We start from the raw sequence: 18,141 nt of genomic DNA, 5'->3' as shown, positions 1-18,141 counted from the left end.
GGTGTTGAAACGCCTTTTTCATTCATATTAGGGATTACCTGTAGTAATATGAAATAATAGTGTGTCCCTAAACATTTAGAGTGGTGTATACATGTATAGGATGTATGTGATGTAATGTTGGTGTAGTGAATACTGTTGTCATGTGTATATTTGAAGGAGGCTGGCCCTAAACTAGACTAAGAGCTGGTTATGTAATTGGCCACTTCATAATGAACAACAACCATAGACATTGAAAGTATCCCGAGATGAGCAACATGCAGGTGCTAGGGGATTTTCACCAGCTGCCCATTGTTATGTTTCAGTCTCTTTCCCTTCTGGGTCTTAAGGATAGCATTTTGATGATATTTGAACAAAATGTTTTCACTGTTGACAATAATGAATAAAACATTTCAGTAAAAATGTTGTGTTATTGCAGAATATGCCCAGATTTTGTGTGCGTGCGTGAGGGATCCACGTGTGAGATGGGTGTTAACATCGCGTTATTTCACTTAAATGGCAACGCACATGGATACCCTAGTCAGACACAGTATGTTGACTCCGAGCCGACCACTCCTTGCTCTATCCCCATAATGCCCCAAAACAGTTTGAGTGGGCCCCGTTCGCATATCGCAACATACAGATTGGCGCGGGCAAGGGGGTTCGTGAACCAGCTTAGGTAACATCAGGTCTTATGACGTCATTTCGTATGACGCGGCTGGGGAATCGAAAACTAGTCTGTTTCACAGTCCCTGAACCACTTTTTACCCCTAATGCCTAGCCCTCCCTGCAATGCTAAAACTCGAAATGAAGCAAGTCTAGATTTCCCAAGGTTAGGGGGAATCTCCTAACTCACTGGGGCTCCTTTTCAATATGTATGGGTGTATTTGTTACAATCAAACTTAACCCGTGAGGGTCCCGGGTTAGAATTGGTCTTCAGTAACCCATGCTTGTCGTAAAAGGCGACTATGCTTGTCGTAAGAGGCGACTAACGGGATCGGGTGGTCAGGCTCGCTGACTTGGTTGACACATGTCATCGCTTCCCAGTTGCGCAGATCGATGCTCATGCTGTTGATCACTGGATTGTCTGGTCCAGACTCGATTATTTACAGACCGCCGCCATATAGCTGGAATATTGCTGAGTGCGGCGTAAAACTAAACTCACTCACTCACTACAATCAAACTTATACATATTCAGGGACTAAGCGGGCAGACGCTGAAGCCACTAGTCCATGGAGGTCGACCACACATTAGAGAATAGTTGAGAATGACTGTAAAGCCTTTGAACAGTATTTTATTTACTTGCAAGCATGTCAATTTGATGCTGGTCGAGAATAATGCATGTATTGCTTTTTCAACACAGAACAGCACATTGCGATTCCCGTATCTCTCAATGAGACTTTATAATATCTGTGAATGACATGTTGAAAAACTCGCGACATCCGTGTAGGAATATTCGTTCCAAGCAACTCTAGATCTTCTCTGAGAGAGTGGTGTAAATCGATCATGTGCTTAGGGTCGTTAAGACTTGATTGTCCGTGATGCACCTGATTTACCCGTGAAGATACGTGTTATGATAGTTCCTCAGCAACCCATGCTTGTTGTAAGACTTACGGGACCGTGTGGTCGGGACTGTTGACAAGGTTGATCCGGGTCATCCCAGCTGTCTGAATCGATGTCCTTGATGTCACTAACCATTTGTCTGTTCCAGACTTGATTTATTACAGACCGAATAATTCAATATTGACTCGAATATTGGCAAATGAGTCGTTTATGAAATATGTCAAGGTTAGCAGTCAAGCAACAAGTTTATAATTACACAAAGAACTTAGTTAAGCACCCCTGACATATCTCACGATTGAATGAGCCCCGATCTTAACCCTTTGGAGCATATCTGGGACATGACTGGTCGACGTGTGAACAAAGGGATCATCCTGTACAGAAGCTGGTCCAATTGGAAGCTGCTTTAGACGAGGAATGGCGTAGACTGCCCCTTCAGAGGATGACGGGTATGAGGAGGAGAGTGCTGGCTGTTATACAGTCACGTGGAGGTTACACTCTTGACCTTGAATCGTTTAAGACACGGAAAATGACATTTTGAATGTTCACATTCACCGATAAATTAAACATTAAACATCCCAGGGCCATACTTGTACAGACATAGAAATGAGAAATTATCATAAAATCAGCAAGGATTCCAGTAATTTTGTCGTTTTTTTATGAGTCAAAGGATTATAAGGGGCAGAAAAACTGGTCACCACGAGAAGATTTATGTACGTGTTGAAAACCTATCCCTGCAAAAATACAGGGGGTGCTTTGTGTATATATGTTTCTATTTACAGTAACATAATGTCTTCTGTTGACAAAAAAGCAAATGATATAGTGTCAATGTCTCTCTAAGTTACATTGATTTATAACACGAACTGGTGATCGTTTACAGCTGAGAAAGACGTCTTGAACGTTCTGACATTTGTTTAACCAGAGACCACACACATCTCTGAGATTCTCTGTGTCTGCATCCTGAAATGCATGTGATTTGTATTCTATTACTCATAAAAGCGCACACTTACATTGTAAATTCAAATTTCAATATTATAAAACTACTACGACAAACAAATTTCGATACAATGTTATATCAACTGACATTCAGAATATAAAACTGTTTTGCTGGTTGGGGTCAACAATCCGAGGCGCTGTACAGACCAGGCAGCATTCGGAACGCACATAATGTTTCAATGTCTTCCTCGCGTTATTGTGACAAAAATTCCGAAACGCTTTATGGTTTGAGGGGATTTATTAAATATAAAACGGGACAACTAACAAAATAACTATAATTTGTAAAATATGTTCATAAAAAATACAGCGATGAAATGAACGAAAATACAATTGTGGACAAAATTTGAAATCCAAATAATGCCTATACAATCACCCGTGAACCCCTATTTTCCCTGAAACTTGAGAGAACTATTACTGATAGCGTGAATACGAAGTACTTGTTCGAATGCAATATTCGTTTACTAGTTTAACTTCATGTATGCTTATTTTGTTAGAATGTGTGAAGTCCATTTTTGGTGTTCATTGCTGGAACATTGCTAAAAGCGGCGTAAAACCACACTCACTCACTCTTTTGTTAGAAGCTCAATTTAATAGGTACATCTGTGTCTTCAAACAGTATTTTTACAAATATTGATAATAACGTTTTTCCATACCTTCTTCTAACAATTTGTTCGTATTCATTAAGAGACCAAGTCAGAATTAGGGTATTTCTAGAAAATAAATGTACATTAAGTAAAAGATCCGGTGGCCATTGGTATTCGAGAAGGCGATATGTAGATGTGTAGATTACTTAGGTACGGTCCCATTCTGAAATACATTGGGAAATAAGCTGGCTATCGGTTTGTACAGGGTAACGAGATGTCTCTCTCATGACCTCTATGTGTCATTGGCCAGTTCTGTGAAGATGGCAATGAGATTATCCAGGCCCTGAAGGTATTGGTCCTCGTGATTGCCCTCAACCCACGGAGATCGGTGGTCAATCTTCACTCCCTCCGGCAGGGCTTGAGTCTTCCCGAAATCTATGACCCATATGTTGGCTTTCTCAGAATCGTGTACAAAGAGCAGGGAACTCCCGACCAACTGAAACAAGTGTGAGTGAAATCAACGGTTACCAAGGGGCAAGCTTGGCGTTATATACTCCCGTTCATTATATTTTATTAATCTCCACTGCCAGCTCTCAACAACAACACACTCATAGTCTGTCTCACAGTCCCTGAACCATATTATTATTCTGCTTCGCCCTCCTTGCAATGCTAAAGCCCTAATTGAAGTAAGTCTAGATTTCCCCAGCTTCAGGAGAATTTCCCAACTCACTGGGGCTCCTTTTCAACATAAATTGGTTTATTTGTGACTGTCAAAATTATATATATTCAGGGTCTAAGCCTTAGGTTACCACACTGACAGTGACGTCCACACTCACGACATCAACACATACATTCACACTCATAACGACATCAACACGCACATACAAGATGAAACGGGTTTTTATGGTTACACCATCGTTTAACAGTTTTGTTCGCGAGTGATCAACAATGGTAAGACATATTCCAACACCATAAACAACTAGCGCCGCACCTCATGTTTACTGAAAAACTCCGACGATTCTTCAGCAGCTTTGATGGCCTCCAGCCGCTTAACGTACGTCTCCTGTAAATACACCGTCATAAACACGTTAGAAATGAACAAATAGAGTACGCACCTATCATCCCCTCCCACACAAGTACAACACCATATCATCCCCTCCCACACAAGTACAACACCATATCATCCCCTCCCACACAAGTACAACACCATATCATCCCATCCCACACAAGTACAACACCATATCATCCCCTCTCTCACAAGTATAACACCATATCAAACCCTCTCTCACAAGTACAACACCATATCAGTCCCTCCCACCCAAGTACAACGCCAGACAACTGGCCACGCTAACCCCTCCCACACCAGACAACTGGTCACTTTAACCATTGTCCAGGATGACCCTTATTAAGCCTTCCCTGTACCGTCATATTAACGCCTCCCATACAACGCCCAAATCAAGCCATCAAACACAGGTTAAAGACCGTATCAACCTCCCCCACCAGTACAACGATCTAACGTCATCTTACCAAGGCGATTTTATTTCCTCCAAGAAAGAACCTAAACTTCTCTCGAACTTCGTCCCGCAGATGCACTTGTTTAAAGCCCTTACTGGAACTGCCGTCATCTTTCTGCAAGAGTCCATAAAAAACTGATAGTGTGAACACTTAAGGATCATTTGATATAGTGTACTAATTGGCTGTAAAGCCACGTGCGTTTAGTTTTACGCCGCACTGGGCAATATTCCACCGGTGGTCTGTAAATAATCAAGTCTGGACCAGACAATCCAGTGATAAACAGCATCAATGTATGCAATTGGGATACGATGACATGTGTCAACCAAGTCAGAGAGCCTGACCACCCGATCCCGTTAGTCGCCTCTTACGATAAGCATGGGTTACTGACGGATCTTCATGGGCGTTGAATACTATCATTTCATTTACAACGTACACTGTAAACATAGTGTGATAGTAAAGTACTGCAGTAAAGATATGCTAACCACTTTAAACGGATGGACTTTGAACTGCCAAAATTCATATTCGGGCAAATCTGGGCTTTAAACCACAGGATTCTGGCAAAACTAAGGGAAGCAACTCTATACGTGGATACTATCAATGCTTGTTATAATAATTAAAAGAAAAACGACGACAACGATGATGATTTCGTTCATTTACATATTCATTTATCACCATTTCATCCATATTTTATTCACATCCAGTAAACCATTATTTCAACGTACCCATGCACACTTTAAAAACAATATCGTACCCGGATTCCCTCGATGCGGAAGGAGAGGTTGACCGAGGAACTCATCTCATCCCTCCATCTCAGATACCTGGCCTTGGTCACGCCTTGTTTTTCTCTCTCCTCTTGCGTTGGTGCATCTGGGTCTATGTTAGTCATCTTCTTGTAAATGTCCTTAAGGTAAAACAACAGGAAATGAAACATATATATGTACGAGCAATGACGAAATAGAGACTAAATGAATCACGTTTTTAGTCATGCGCTGATCGTGGAACTAATGTCTCCCTGACCGAAGCCTGACCCAACATTGGAATAAAGTTCCTTACATTTTATGCATGACTTTGACAAAAGGCGTAACCATTCCCGTATGACAATGAGAATATGGCGACACCGTCCCAGCATGACATTTACGCAATTACGTAACCATTCACGTGTGACGTTAATATGGAAATGCGTAGCTGTGCCTAGAATTTCGAAGCTCTCTTAGCGCTAAGATAGTCGTACGTTAATGTCAATGTATGGCACTTACGACTATCTTAGCACTAAGAGAGCTTCGAATATCTGAGTCTTGGGCCTATAATATACATATAACTGTTCTTCTGTGGGACTGACAGCGCGGCCTAACAGTTAGGCATGACAGTTACGCAAAGGCGTAACCGTTCACGAGTGACATCGAAATGAGTAGCCTCACTTGCGACATTTATAGAAAGGCGTAATGTGTTTTTCACGTATGGAACTGACAACGCTGCGTGACCGATGCAACTTACAATTTCAAATAACTCACCTGACAGTGCGTCGGCCCATGGCCTTAACATGTGTAGTTTCATTACTCCAACGTGTCGGTTGACTGGTTGCTATTTTCAGACAGGCTCTTGTTAAAAACGTGTTGAAAGTAACTTTCGTGTATGGAGCTGACATCGCGGCGCTGCCGCTATTCAAAGCTTACAGTTTCCAATCCCTCACCCACAAATGCATGACATTAATATGTGTAGTTTAATTTTTTCGACGCGTCAGGTGTCTGGGCGTAAATTTCAGACAGCGCTTGTTAAAAGGTGTTGAAATTACCTTTCTTAAAACCGGGTTTTCCCTGGCTTTCTTCAACTCCACCTCGTGGTAGGTGCGGCAGCCCATCTTCACGTCCATCACACACGGGCAGGTGAACCCACTCAGTAGGTCCTGCAGCTGAATATAAGCTGGGGACCATCAAGGTGGACTGGTATGGTGATGTAATGATGTGGGCACTCCACATTTAAAAAAATCAATTCTGGACATTTTAAAATGATGCACCAAACACATATTCCTCCCGGAAAATAGGTTTGTATCACTTTGCGTAGGCGGATCCAGAAAAGGGGGTTGGGGTGGGTGATTGGTGGTTTGCAAGGGTGCGCACACACAGACACCCATCCCTTCCCTCCCACCCCTCTTTGTCCTGAAAGTTTATTAAATGACCATTGAAACTCTCGAGAAAACGGGTAAAAATGAAATGTGCACCACCCCTTTCTGAAAACCCTGTATCCGTCCCTACTTTAGCGAGATTGAGTTAAACACTATAGACATACCGTACGGACACATATTTAGTTCAGTTTAATTTCACTCCCGAATTTGTCGAACTAATACGACCGGGATGGGGCAGCTCAGTAGTAACAGCCTTCACTGGTACACTGAAACCTGGCTGCTGGTACATCGCTAGAAACGGAGTCGACCCAAGCAACCACTCACTCACTCAGAAATGTCCTAAACTATTAGCAATGATGTTGTCACATTTAAGACGTCTTACTGGATACAAATGTGCAGTTGGCCGGATCTATCACTTGCTCATCAACACAGCAGAAGGATACTTTCCCCTTGTTTTTGAACTTCCCCCCTATATCCAGGGGTGAAGTCTTTAAGGGGATCACTCTGTATTTTAACGTAGGCTTGTCGCTCCCGGTCTAGCAACTTCTTTAGGACAGTCTGGGATTCTCCTGCCTGGAAACTGCCTGGAATACACAGGAACAGCGTATTGTCAGTATATTGCACTTTTACAGTTAATATCACTCACTCACTCACTCACTCACTCTATTGTATTATCAGCACCTTGGTGTCCAGCGAGCTGTGTCCACAGCTTCTTGCTTTTACCGAGCCCAATCCATTTTGTCACTCCAGTCACCACGCTCCATGGGTTCATCTGAAACAGTTGCCGATGAGTGCTGAATGACCACCAATTACCTTCCTGGCAGATGAAAGTACACATCCATGTTTAGGGCGGCTAATATTGCAACAAAACATTCATATCCGATGGTAATGAATTTTATACGCGTATCATAGCTGTGTTTTTACCTTACCTTTGCAATGTTTTGGCGATTGTTTTCAGCCTAATATTTTTTAATAAAGTGTGCAATATGTTGTTACAGCAAGTTTCAAATGACTTGTTCCTTTTATCTGACAGTTTCAATGACATGACAATGCATGTGTATAAGTAAAATCAGGTTTATATTCCGCGCGTGCAGTTAAAACATCAGTTTATTACTCATCAGGTAAAGGAATGTATATGTTTATTATCAGCACGTGGATAAAAGATACCAGGGTTACGCTCTGCTGTCAAGACAGTTTACCAGTTTGGGTATTCAGGGAGAAGACGACATAACCGTTGTCGGAACGTACTCGGTTAAGTATATGTTATAAAGCGTGCTGATCGTTTGAAAAGCTCTTTCATGTACACATGTACACCGTTTCCTTTTCAAGAAATTGCTGTATACCTATACGTACTAGGTTCACCAGCATTTGTTCCCCATGTCTCATGCATGTCATAAGGGCCGCTTTTTGAAGGGTGGATATTACACCATGTCGATGTGTCGACGCACTGAGTGAGTGAGTGAGTTTAGTTTTACGCCGCACTCAGCAATATTCCAGCCATATGGCGGCGGTCTGTAAATAATCGAGTCTGGACCAGACAATCCAGTGATCAACAGCATGAGCATCGATCTGCGCAATTGGGAACCGATGACATGTGTCAACCAAGTCAGCGAGCCTGACCACCCGATCCCGTTAGTCGCCTCTTACGACAAGCATAGTCGCCTTTTATGACAAGAATGGGTTGCTGAAGACCTATTCTACCCCGGATCTTCACGGGTCGTCGCGCACTGAAGAAGAGGGTCGAGGCTTCTATGATGACTTGGTAGTCTTGCTCAAATTAAATTATTTTGTACCACACACAAGTAGGCAACCCTCACTTATTCCACACGTGTGTGTGTGCGTGTGTTATCGAGGATGTTGGGTTCACTATGGAGACATTTTAATAATGGCATTTCCCTTCATACCTAGTATAAAAACATCCGAAATAATGTACACGCCCCGATGTTCATATTGCTTTTCCACATAGATGGCATGTGAAACTGTCTATCTTTTTCTGCTGTTTTTGAAAATATCAGTGTATTGCTATTTGAAAGGCAGCTTGTCATTGTGACTTGGTTGTCGTCACGTAAAGGCCTAAAAGAAATGTTGTGGTTCCGATTACCCGACCGACCCTTGAATTCTGGTGCCGACCCTATTGTTTTAAGCGGTATGAATAGAATAAGCTTTCAGATACCATTGTTTTTTCCCCGGCACCAACGGACATTGGTCATTCTGATAGAGAAAGTGGACATGATGGCCTCAAGCTTGATTGAATAAACAATTTACTTCAAAAAACAATGTGAAAAATAAAATAAAAATCCACTTACCTACCCTAAATTTTAAAGACATGTAATCGGAACCACAAAAAATTGTATTCCGCCAAATTTCATTGTAACTTCAGGGTACAATAGTATAGCAGCTGTTGCAAGGTAACTGTTTGTGGCTGAATGCTGAATATTTAGTAACAGATTCTCTAATGCTTCACTCGCTGACTTGGTTGACACATGTCATCGGTGCCCAATTGCGAAGATCGATACTCACTGGATCACTGTTGATCGCTGTTGATCACTGGATTGTCTGGTCCAGACTCGATTATTTACAGACCGCCGCCATATAGCTGGAATATTGCTGAGTGCGGCGTAAACCTAAACTCACTCACTCACTCACTCACTCACTCTAATGCTTCATGACAGCAGCTTGTGAAATTTACACAGTTAAGTCCTCGACGTTCAAATGGGAATACGACACGCATCAATCAGCGAATCGGATCGGATAACCTCGGGCTTGTACATTGGCAATATACTCAACGACGCATGTGAAGGGAAATTCTTTTCAGTCACCTATCGTGTCACACACACTGCAATAATTTGTGTGCGTTTTCATCATGGCCTTGATGAAAAAGCGTGAACAACAATCGCGTGATCAGCTTAGCGACTGCACGTACGTTGGGATGCAGACACGCAGACGTTTATAAACAGGAGGACACGTTAAAATTGTAAGTCTACTAAAATGAGCAACGTGAGCGTGCAATGGGCAGGCTTATATTGGGTAGTTCGTTGGGTACCGTTCGTTGCAGCAGTTGCTCAAACCCTGGGCTGTGGCCGTAAGACAATGCGCAGTCTCAGAACCACAGCAACAGTACGTCACACCAAGATGACGTAAACTCAAGTTTCTTCTTTGAGTGGCATTTTTAGAAGTTGGAGAGTGAGATTCTTTTATCGTTGTCAGGCAGGTATGAGTCATTCTCAAAAGATGCAGCTTTTTCCCGTATCAGGATTAAAACCTCAATAAAACCGTCAAATTTTATCAGTGTGTTAAAAATCTGATTTCTCCTTCATTGCCAATATCTAATCTTACTTGGGAATTTTTTATCACAAACAAAAGGACCAAATAATATTTATTTTTTCCTTTTTTTTAACGAGGGACATGCATTTTGTCATGTATCCAGGTGCAAAAACCTAACATCATGTGTCTCCTGTGCACTAAATTTTATTTAAGAAGGTATTGTTTCTGGAGTGGTTGAAAAGAATAGACCTTTTTCCCATTCCTGGTAGATGTTCATGATTTTCAAGCTGAATTTTGATATAAAAAACAACCTTTTTCTCTTGTATACAAGAAAAATGTCTTTCCTGTAACCAGAGACCATATAATAGATTATATCTATTATATGGTCTCTGCTGCAACAGTTCCATAGAATTATGAAATAATTAATGATCCCTCATCCTGTGAAAGTGGAACTACATGTTATGCTTATTAACAACTTCTGGTTGAGAGTGATGAACATGTGGTGTTGTGTTCAAGACAAAATTTTGAAAGAAAATAAAGTTTAAATTGGTCAGCATTTGCGAGTATTTTTCATCGGTGTCTTTTAGATAACACCAATTATCAAAAAAATACCCAATTTCCCACAAGTATGTTTTTCTCTTTGCATTTGGAACCATAATTATAACATAAGAATGTTGTCTGAAATGGGAAAGGGACTGGTCATTATTTTTCTCTTAATTTACTCTTACAATTTGTCTTTCATATAACCAGTCTTTTCTGTAACAGCTATTTTGTTATTGGAAAGACCTTCAGAGTTACTTCAAAGAAACATCAATATTGATTTGTCACATATTTATTTTATGTTAATGTCAATGTCATTAACAGTTGACTTGTTGTAATGATCTAAGGTCTATGTATGCTGAGGCTGAAACATGTTTTACACTTTCTTGTCTGAATGCAATCATACTAATTTTTGTCAAAGGTCGTTATTGGAAAGACAAATTCCGTAACTGCAAAGACAATTTAATACAAATTTGAAAATAAACATTATCTCTGGTAGGTCCTTGTTCATCTAGATTTGCTATGTGCTCATATTAGGACCTTTAAGATTATATTTTGAGTAACAATTCATATTTTCCCTAAAAGGTTGTATGCTATATGTCTTTCAAAAAACGCTGTTACTTAAAAGACTTATGTTGTAACTGCAAAGACAGTTTAATACTAATTATCTTTCATTTTTGTCTTTCTTTCCTGATTCATTCAGATGAGCATCAAATATATGAGATAAGATTACCTTATGCTTCACAAAGAAGTCTGTTCTAGAAACTTTGAATGCTTTTGTGCACTTTTTTAAAGACTGTTATTTGAAAGACAGTGTGTGACTGTGACTATAATAAATATGACATCGTAATGATCAGTCTGCAAAACCATCAAAGTGTTAACATCTAGTTTCCTATCTAAAGTTAATGTGTCATAATCTGAAACAGATTTCACATTTTCATCTGACATAGTATAGAACAGGTTTATGTAATAAAAATACAATTTTAGAAATTTTAGAATTTTACAATGAAATATCTTTACATATCAATGTATTTTTAAGAAAATGTGAATATTACTGTTGTTACAGGAGAGACATTGTGTTTTCGTCCTAATTAGTTTAATTAGTCTTCATAAAAATATGGAACATAATTAAGCCTCAAATACTATTGATATGTGAACCTTAACAACGTATCTTGCCATTTGTGAAAATAAAGATTGACGATTTTGTATTTCAATTATGTTGTCTTTTGTACACCAAATAGCTGCAACTTTTGAGAATGACCCGTATACTGCTTGCTTGACAACGATACAAGGATCTGTGTCGAAACGTCGCGTCACCTAAATAAAGAAATTGTTCATCCATAAACTTTGTTCTTGTGCAGAGGTAGAGTCAGGACAGACCATCAGGAATCGACTGCGCACCACGACTATCCGAGCAACACGACCGTACATAGGAACTATTCTGACGCAGTTTTTCCAGAATTCAACAGTGGAACAAGATTAGATTCATTGACGAGTCACGCTGCAAACTGCCCTTAGCCGATGACACGTACGGGTTAGGGGGATGAGGAGTAACGTCACGTACGGGTTAGGGGGATGAGGGGTAACGTCGCGTACGGGTTAGGGGAGTGAGGAGTAACGTCACGTACGGGTTTGGGGGATGAGGAATAACGTCACGTACGGGTTAGGGGAATGAAGGGTAACGTCACGTACGGGTTAGGGGTGAGGGGTAACGTCACGTACGGGTTAGGGGATGAGGGGTAACGTCACGTATGGGTTAGGGGTGAGGGGTAACGTCACGTACGGGTTAGGGGATGAGGATAACCTCACGTACGGGTTAGGGGATGAGGGTCACGTCACGTGGGGTGAGGGGTAACGTCACGTACGGGTTAGGGGATGAGGGGTAACGTCACGTACGGGTTAGGGGATGAGGGTAACGTCACGTACGGGTTAGGGGGAGGGGTAACGTCACGTACGGGTTAGGGGATGAGGGATAACCTCACGTACGGGTGAGGGGATGAGGGGTAACGTCACGTACGGATTAGGGGGTGAGGGGTAACGTCACGTACGGGTTAGGGGATGAGGGGTAACGTCACGTACGGGTTAGGGGGATGAGGGGTAACGTCACGTACGGGTTAGGGGGATGAGGGCTAACGTCACGTACGGGTTAGGGGGGTGAGGGCTAACGTCACGTACGGGTTAGGGGGATGAGGGGTAACGTCACGTACGGAGTTATGTTCGTGAGGTTAACCGATTTAGAGGCGGCAGTGTACTAGTTTGAGGAACATTGCCGTCCAGGGGAATAGTACTGCCATACTGGTACCGAGACCAAGGTTTGACCCCAGTCCTTCATGGAGCTATTCAGATGATGACTCAGGCCTCACATACAAAATGACCTGGAGCTATTTACAGTGATTTGTAGTCAATGATATACTCTAATCGCCAAAAGATACGTTACCCTCCTACCTTTATGAATTACTCAAAAACTATCAAAGATATTTCAGAAGGTATTAGTTTACAAGAATGCTTAATAACACAGCTTTTAGTGATCATTTGATTCATATTGTTTGGCTAAAATGCAGCAGAAGGTTTCATCATCACTTGAATAGATTTTAATAAATTCATCAAGGAAGGAGGGTAACGTTTCTTTTGGCGTTTAGGGGCGGTGGGGTACTCTAGCAGTTAAGCGTGTTCTCGTCATGCCGAAGATCCGGGTTCGATTCCCCACATGGGTACAATGTGTTAAGCCCATTTCTGGTGTCCCCCGCCGTGATATTGCTGGAATATTGCTGAAAGCGGCGTAAAACTAAACTCACTCACTCTTTTGGCGTTTAGCGTTTAGTGTATTCATTCATAGAATATGATATATATATATATATGTACAGAGAGAGGTACTCTCTCTCTCTCTCTCTCTCTCTCTCTCTCTCTCTCTCTCTCTCTCTCTCTCTCTCTCTCTCTCTCTCTATTACCTCCGCTGTCTATCATGACTGTTTCTGGAATTTTTTATGCTTATGAATTATTTATCTTCATCCATGTTCCTCGTACAACATAAGTATAATTCTAGTTCTGTATCAGGTTTAAATGTATGTACAGACAGATGTTTCCCGACTTATGATGACCAAATGAATTTGCCTAACTAGAGTGGTGACACATGCAGTTGTCAGAGCAAAGTCCGGGTAAGCCTATATATATGGACAAAAGCGTTAGAACCAATTTATAGATATTTCAATATTTACTGCAAGAATGACAACAGTTGCGTCGCCACAGAGCCTTTCAACTAGAAACGTAACCTGTCAATTCTGATTTACGTCGTCCCTGAGGTAGAAGTAGGTCACAGCATGTACACAACACCTGTACCACTTGTCTTACAATTGTATGTCAAAATGGGCTGTATTTATTGTATACATTATGCAGATACGCTGTGTGTAAGTTAGCAACATTTACATATGCGTATTTTGATAGTTAACAAGATGAACACACTGGTGAGATGCGAGGTGAGACAATATATTTTAGAGTGTATGTAAGCCTCTTTCTGGAGACCATTTGGCTTGTGTAAGTTCATGTATCTGAGAGTATTATCGGGGCAGGATAGTTGTCAAGTCTCTCTAAAGTCTAGTTCAGATTTACATGTCTTCATTTCGCCATAAAACAAGGACGAGGTTGTGCGTCTATGAGTGTGACAGTCGTATGGAACAAGGCTACTGTAACATAAATATCGCGAGAGCTGTTGTGCAGCCAGCATGCGTAACTTGTCAATACAATTAACATAATTCAAACGATTAGCATTGAAGGCAAACCTAAATAGGCCGAAGTCTTAGACAGGTGCTCTTGGGTTTCAAAGACAGTGTGCACATGACATACCCGGTATCAATGACATATAACATTTATGAAACCTGTTTGAAATCTACGTGCAATGTACACGGACATCTACCTGCCTTGACCCAGTGAAGGGGGTGGAATGTGACATGTACATGCAATAAACATACATGACGTAACAATGAATTACAGTCCATTGAATAACCGTGGCATGAGATACACCTGAAGAAGGTAAACGCAAGTATCTACCTGTTTACTAGGGGGATCGTCTAAGTCAACGTCCACAGGACCTTCCCAATCGCTGAGATCGTCATCAGAGCTGCCTGTGCTCGCCATCTTAACTGCAGCTGTCACAGATCAAAGCAGCAGATGCGGTAGAGTGCGTTAACATACACTTTACAGAAGTATACCTGTGTCCCGCCGCAACCAGCTGTACTGGTTATAATCAACTGGGCTGTGAGGTATAAATAACTCCCAGTGTTTACAGTCGTAAATGTGGGCGGTGTCGGTTAACTGACGTAGAACGCCACCCATCCAGAACATGGAGTCATCTGATTCTGGGCCTTCATTTTCGAAGCTCTCTTAGCGCTAAGATAGTCGTAAGTTAATGTTAATGTATGGCACTTACGACTATCTTAGCGCTAAGAGTGAGCCAGTGAGTGAGAGAATATGATTTTACGCCGCTTTTAGCAATATTCCAGAAACATCACGGCGGGAGACACCAGAAATGGGCTTCACACATTGTACCCATATGGGGAATAGAACCCGGGTCTTCGGCGTGACGAGCGGGCGCTTTAACCACTAGGCTACCCCACCGCCCCCTTAGCGCTAAGAGAGCTTCGATAATCTAGGCCCTGATACTTACTTCTTATGAAACCACTGGTGGTGTATACATTTTGGTATAACAGCACATGTAATACGTAAACAATACAAAACAGTGTTATCAAGGCACCACTAACTTTAACTCGCAATCGGAAAAGATATGTCTCCACGTGAGACCGAATGATATTCAAATCCGTTCAACGTCATTGTTGTGCCTAAATCTTCAGAACAAGTTAATCTTTTTTTCTGGCCATTATGCCCCCAAATCGAATATTTGTTAAGAAATTAACTCTTTTAATAAGTATAAGGAGCTGAATGGGATGCTGTAATTCTCTATGATTCGCTCAACGTGAGATATAGCTATCGATATAATATTGCAGGTCACAGGCGTATTCCACTTTGTTGAAAACAACCAGAACTGATACGGTGTCGGTGTACCAACATTCACTGCGAGTCTTTGTTACAATAGATGCCTGGCCTGGCGTTGATGCCACCTTTTGTAGATTGACAAACAGTAAAAGCATAATAAACACGATTTCTGGAACATTTTCAGGAAACAATACCCTTGTACTGGTGGGTTGTAGGTATTCCCTGTAGCATTTCGGTTGTCCAATATTCTGACTAAAACCAAATGGTTTAAACATAGCATTGCATGTAAGGACGAAGACAATTTATATACGGAAATTATCCATGCCACAAAAACATCAAAGACAAACGCTTTATCACATTAATAACTTGATCACTTGAGAGAGACGCCAGCAGCAAATTAATGATAGGAGGGACTGACAGGCCACCGGTTACCTGCACGAGCGATACCCTTGGCAGCATTCAGGTTGATCAGCAACCGAATCTATACTACCTTACTCACCTGTAGACCCGTGAAGGTCAGTGCATGATTGAAATCATGGGGATCGATCTACGTATTTGTGATACGATGGCATTCATCGGCCAAGTCAGCGAGCCTGACCACCCGATCCCGTTAGTCGCCAGTTACGACAAGCATAATCGAATTAGAAGAGCGTTGAAAGGTGACAGACATTTTGAAACATGTTGATCACAAACATACAAATGCTAAGACTCCAAAGACAAAGTCGGTCATCTTTAACGTCAGCAGGCTTTGTGACACATCCCTGCCGTACATCGTGGCGGTAGGAAATAGATTTGTGTTGTAAATATATTCACAGTATCATGAATGACGTCTTTCAAAGTTCAATCATCAAGGGCTACCATGCCAACATGGCTGTCTGTGATATACACTGAATAGATCTGGCTTGGCATTTGAATGCTTACTGTGTTGACACGTCCCATTTTAAACTAACGCTTAGTCTCTGAAAATACATGTTTTGACAGAAACAAGCAGTTACATAAAACAAAAACAACACAACTAAAGGAACCGAAGAGGGAAGGGACATTGAGAACCTGTGGTAAATCCGACTTGCTTAGCATTACAGTAGGGGCTGTCAGGAAATGTAGTTATCACAGTCCAGGGAGTGTGAGACAAACGTGCCCCTTATGTCGAGCGCAGTAGTGCAGTGGTAAGGCGTCTGTCTATCACGCTGAAGGCCCGGGTTCGATCCCCGGTGGAGGCACCTAGGTTCGGGTCCCGAGGTGGGCACATTTGCGTAGTATCCTTGGACAAGATACTTAGATCCACATTGTCTCAGTTCACCCAGCTGTAAAATGGGTACCCGTGAGGATGTGCTGGCAATGTGAGTGTTAAGTTCATTGCGCCTAACAGGCAGCATGGCTGTATGATCCCCAGGGAGTTGAAAAAGTATCGGAAAGTACGATAGTGTCCTATGACCGTGGATAGTAATGTACGTAGCGCCGTGAGCAGGCAATGCGCCTGGATATGAGCGCCATATAAGCGGACTATTACTATTACTATTATGGGCTGTCTTTGGGTTTTATGATTTTCTTTCAATTTTTAGTGTGTTGATTTTGTTTCTAAATAAGATAACATTATTTCAAGGACTAAATGCCCCTCTAAGCTTGATTCACCTGGTTCAAATGTCTAATGTTCAAATCCTGGCTTGGACTGACTAATAATATAACTGGGTGGTCAAACTGAGTGACCTGACTGATGCTATCAACCACTAGCACATGTCTGTTTTTATGATTTAGAAATACATACATTGATTAACATTTAATGATCCTAAATGTGTCAACTGTATTACTGGAAGGTGAGCGAGTGAGTTGAGTTTTACGCCGCTTTTAGCAATATTCCAGCAATATTACGGCGGGGGGCACCAGAAATTGGCATTACACATTGAACCCATGTGGGGATTCGAACCTTTGGCGTGTCGAGCGAACATTTTAACCACTAGGCTACCCCACCGCCCCTACTGGAAGGAGAACTGACAAGGATACCTCGTGTGACCCCCATGTGACCTAAATGTGATCTAGCTGTGATCCATCGTGTCACGCCTACTAGAGATTAGTGAACACTGCAGAGAGGTCTAGTATTATTTGTTATTTGTTAATATTTCAATATCTTTAGCAAATGTTATGAAAGGTGATTGACGTGTAACGGAGAAGCGGAAAAAATATAGCAACGTTCCACAACAACACTGAGTTTTAAATCCATAGAACAATTAAATACTCCGTACTTTATTCACGTGGGGCTCTCTCGTAGAGAGAGAGAGAAATCAGGACAAATCAGAACAACAGCAGTTTAGTTTGTCTAACAGAGGTCACTGGGTGCATTAACGTCTCGTCAACAAACGACTGGGCTTTGTCTGTACATTTGGTCTCGTGTGTTTGTCAATGGCCTTGTTCATCATGGGCTCTTTGTGTGTCGAGTTTGTTTGACTGTGATTATGTGCGTAACCTTCGGGCAGGGATACGTGTGGTTTGGCGGCGCCTCCTGAATATCTGACGATTCACGTTCTTCATCACGTGTTACAACCACGCAATTTCTCGTTATCACGTTATGTCGTTGATAGTTACATTATACATTGTGAAGGT

The 18,141-nt window shown here is 41.7% G+C and overlaps 1 protein-coding gene across 1 annotated transcript; it reads right to left on the bottom strand.

Annotated features, from left to right (window-relative positions):
* Positions 1–2,751: 2,751 nt before the first annotated feature.
* On the bottom strand, positions 2,752–14,777 carry LOC124255256 (inositol-trisphosphate 3-kinase A-like). The gene is made up of 8 exons (XM_046689115.1): positions 14,602–14,777; positions 7,435–7,525; positions 7,197–7,337; positions 6,424–6,551; positions 5,383–5,532; positions 4,644–4,745; positions 4,108–4,179; positions 2,752–3,612 (listed from the first exon to the last, which is right to left on the bottom strand). The coding sequence occupies exons 1-8, from the start codon at positions 14,686–14,688 to the stop codon at positions 3,409–3,411; spliced, it is 975 nt and encodes a 324-aa protein (XP_046545071.1). The 5' UTR covers positions 14,689–14,777; the 3' UTR covers positions 2,752–3,408.
* Between the last annotated feature and the right edge of the window lie 3,364 nt (positions 14,778–18,141).

This window comes from Haliotis rubra, unplaced genomic scaffold, assembly GCF_003918875.1.
Source record: "Haliotis rubra isolate DU_JTF1 unplaced genomic scaffold, ASM391887v1 Scf6, whole genome shotgun sequence".
NCBI classification, from domain to species: domain Eukaryota; kingdom Metazoa; phylum Mollusca; class Gastropoda; order Lepetellida; family Haliotidae; genus Haliotis; species Haliotis rubra.
Note: the sequence above shows the minus strand (reverse complement) of the source record. Positions and strands in the feature narration are given on the sequence as shown.

Excerpts from the sequence above, each read along its gene's own strand:
- LOC124255256 (XM_046689115.1), bottom strand. The coding sequence starts at position 14,688 with ATGGCGAGCACAGGCAGCTCTGATGACGATCTCAGCGATTGGGAAGGT. Across the intron at positions 6,552-7,196 it reads AGTTCAAAAACAAGGGGAAA|CTTATATTCAGCTGCAGGAC; the intron begins GTATCCTTCTGC and ends GATGGTCCCCAG. Across the intron at positions 4,746-5,382 it reads TCCGCATCGAGGGAATCCGG|AAAGATGACGGCAGTTCCAG; the intron begins GTACGATATTGT and ends GGACTCTTGCAG.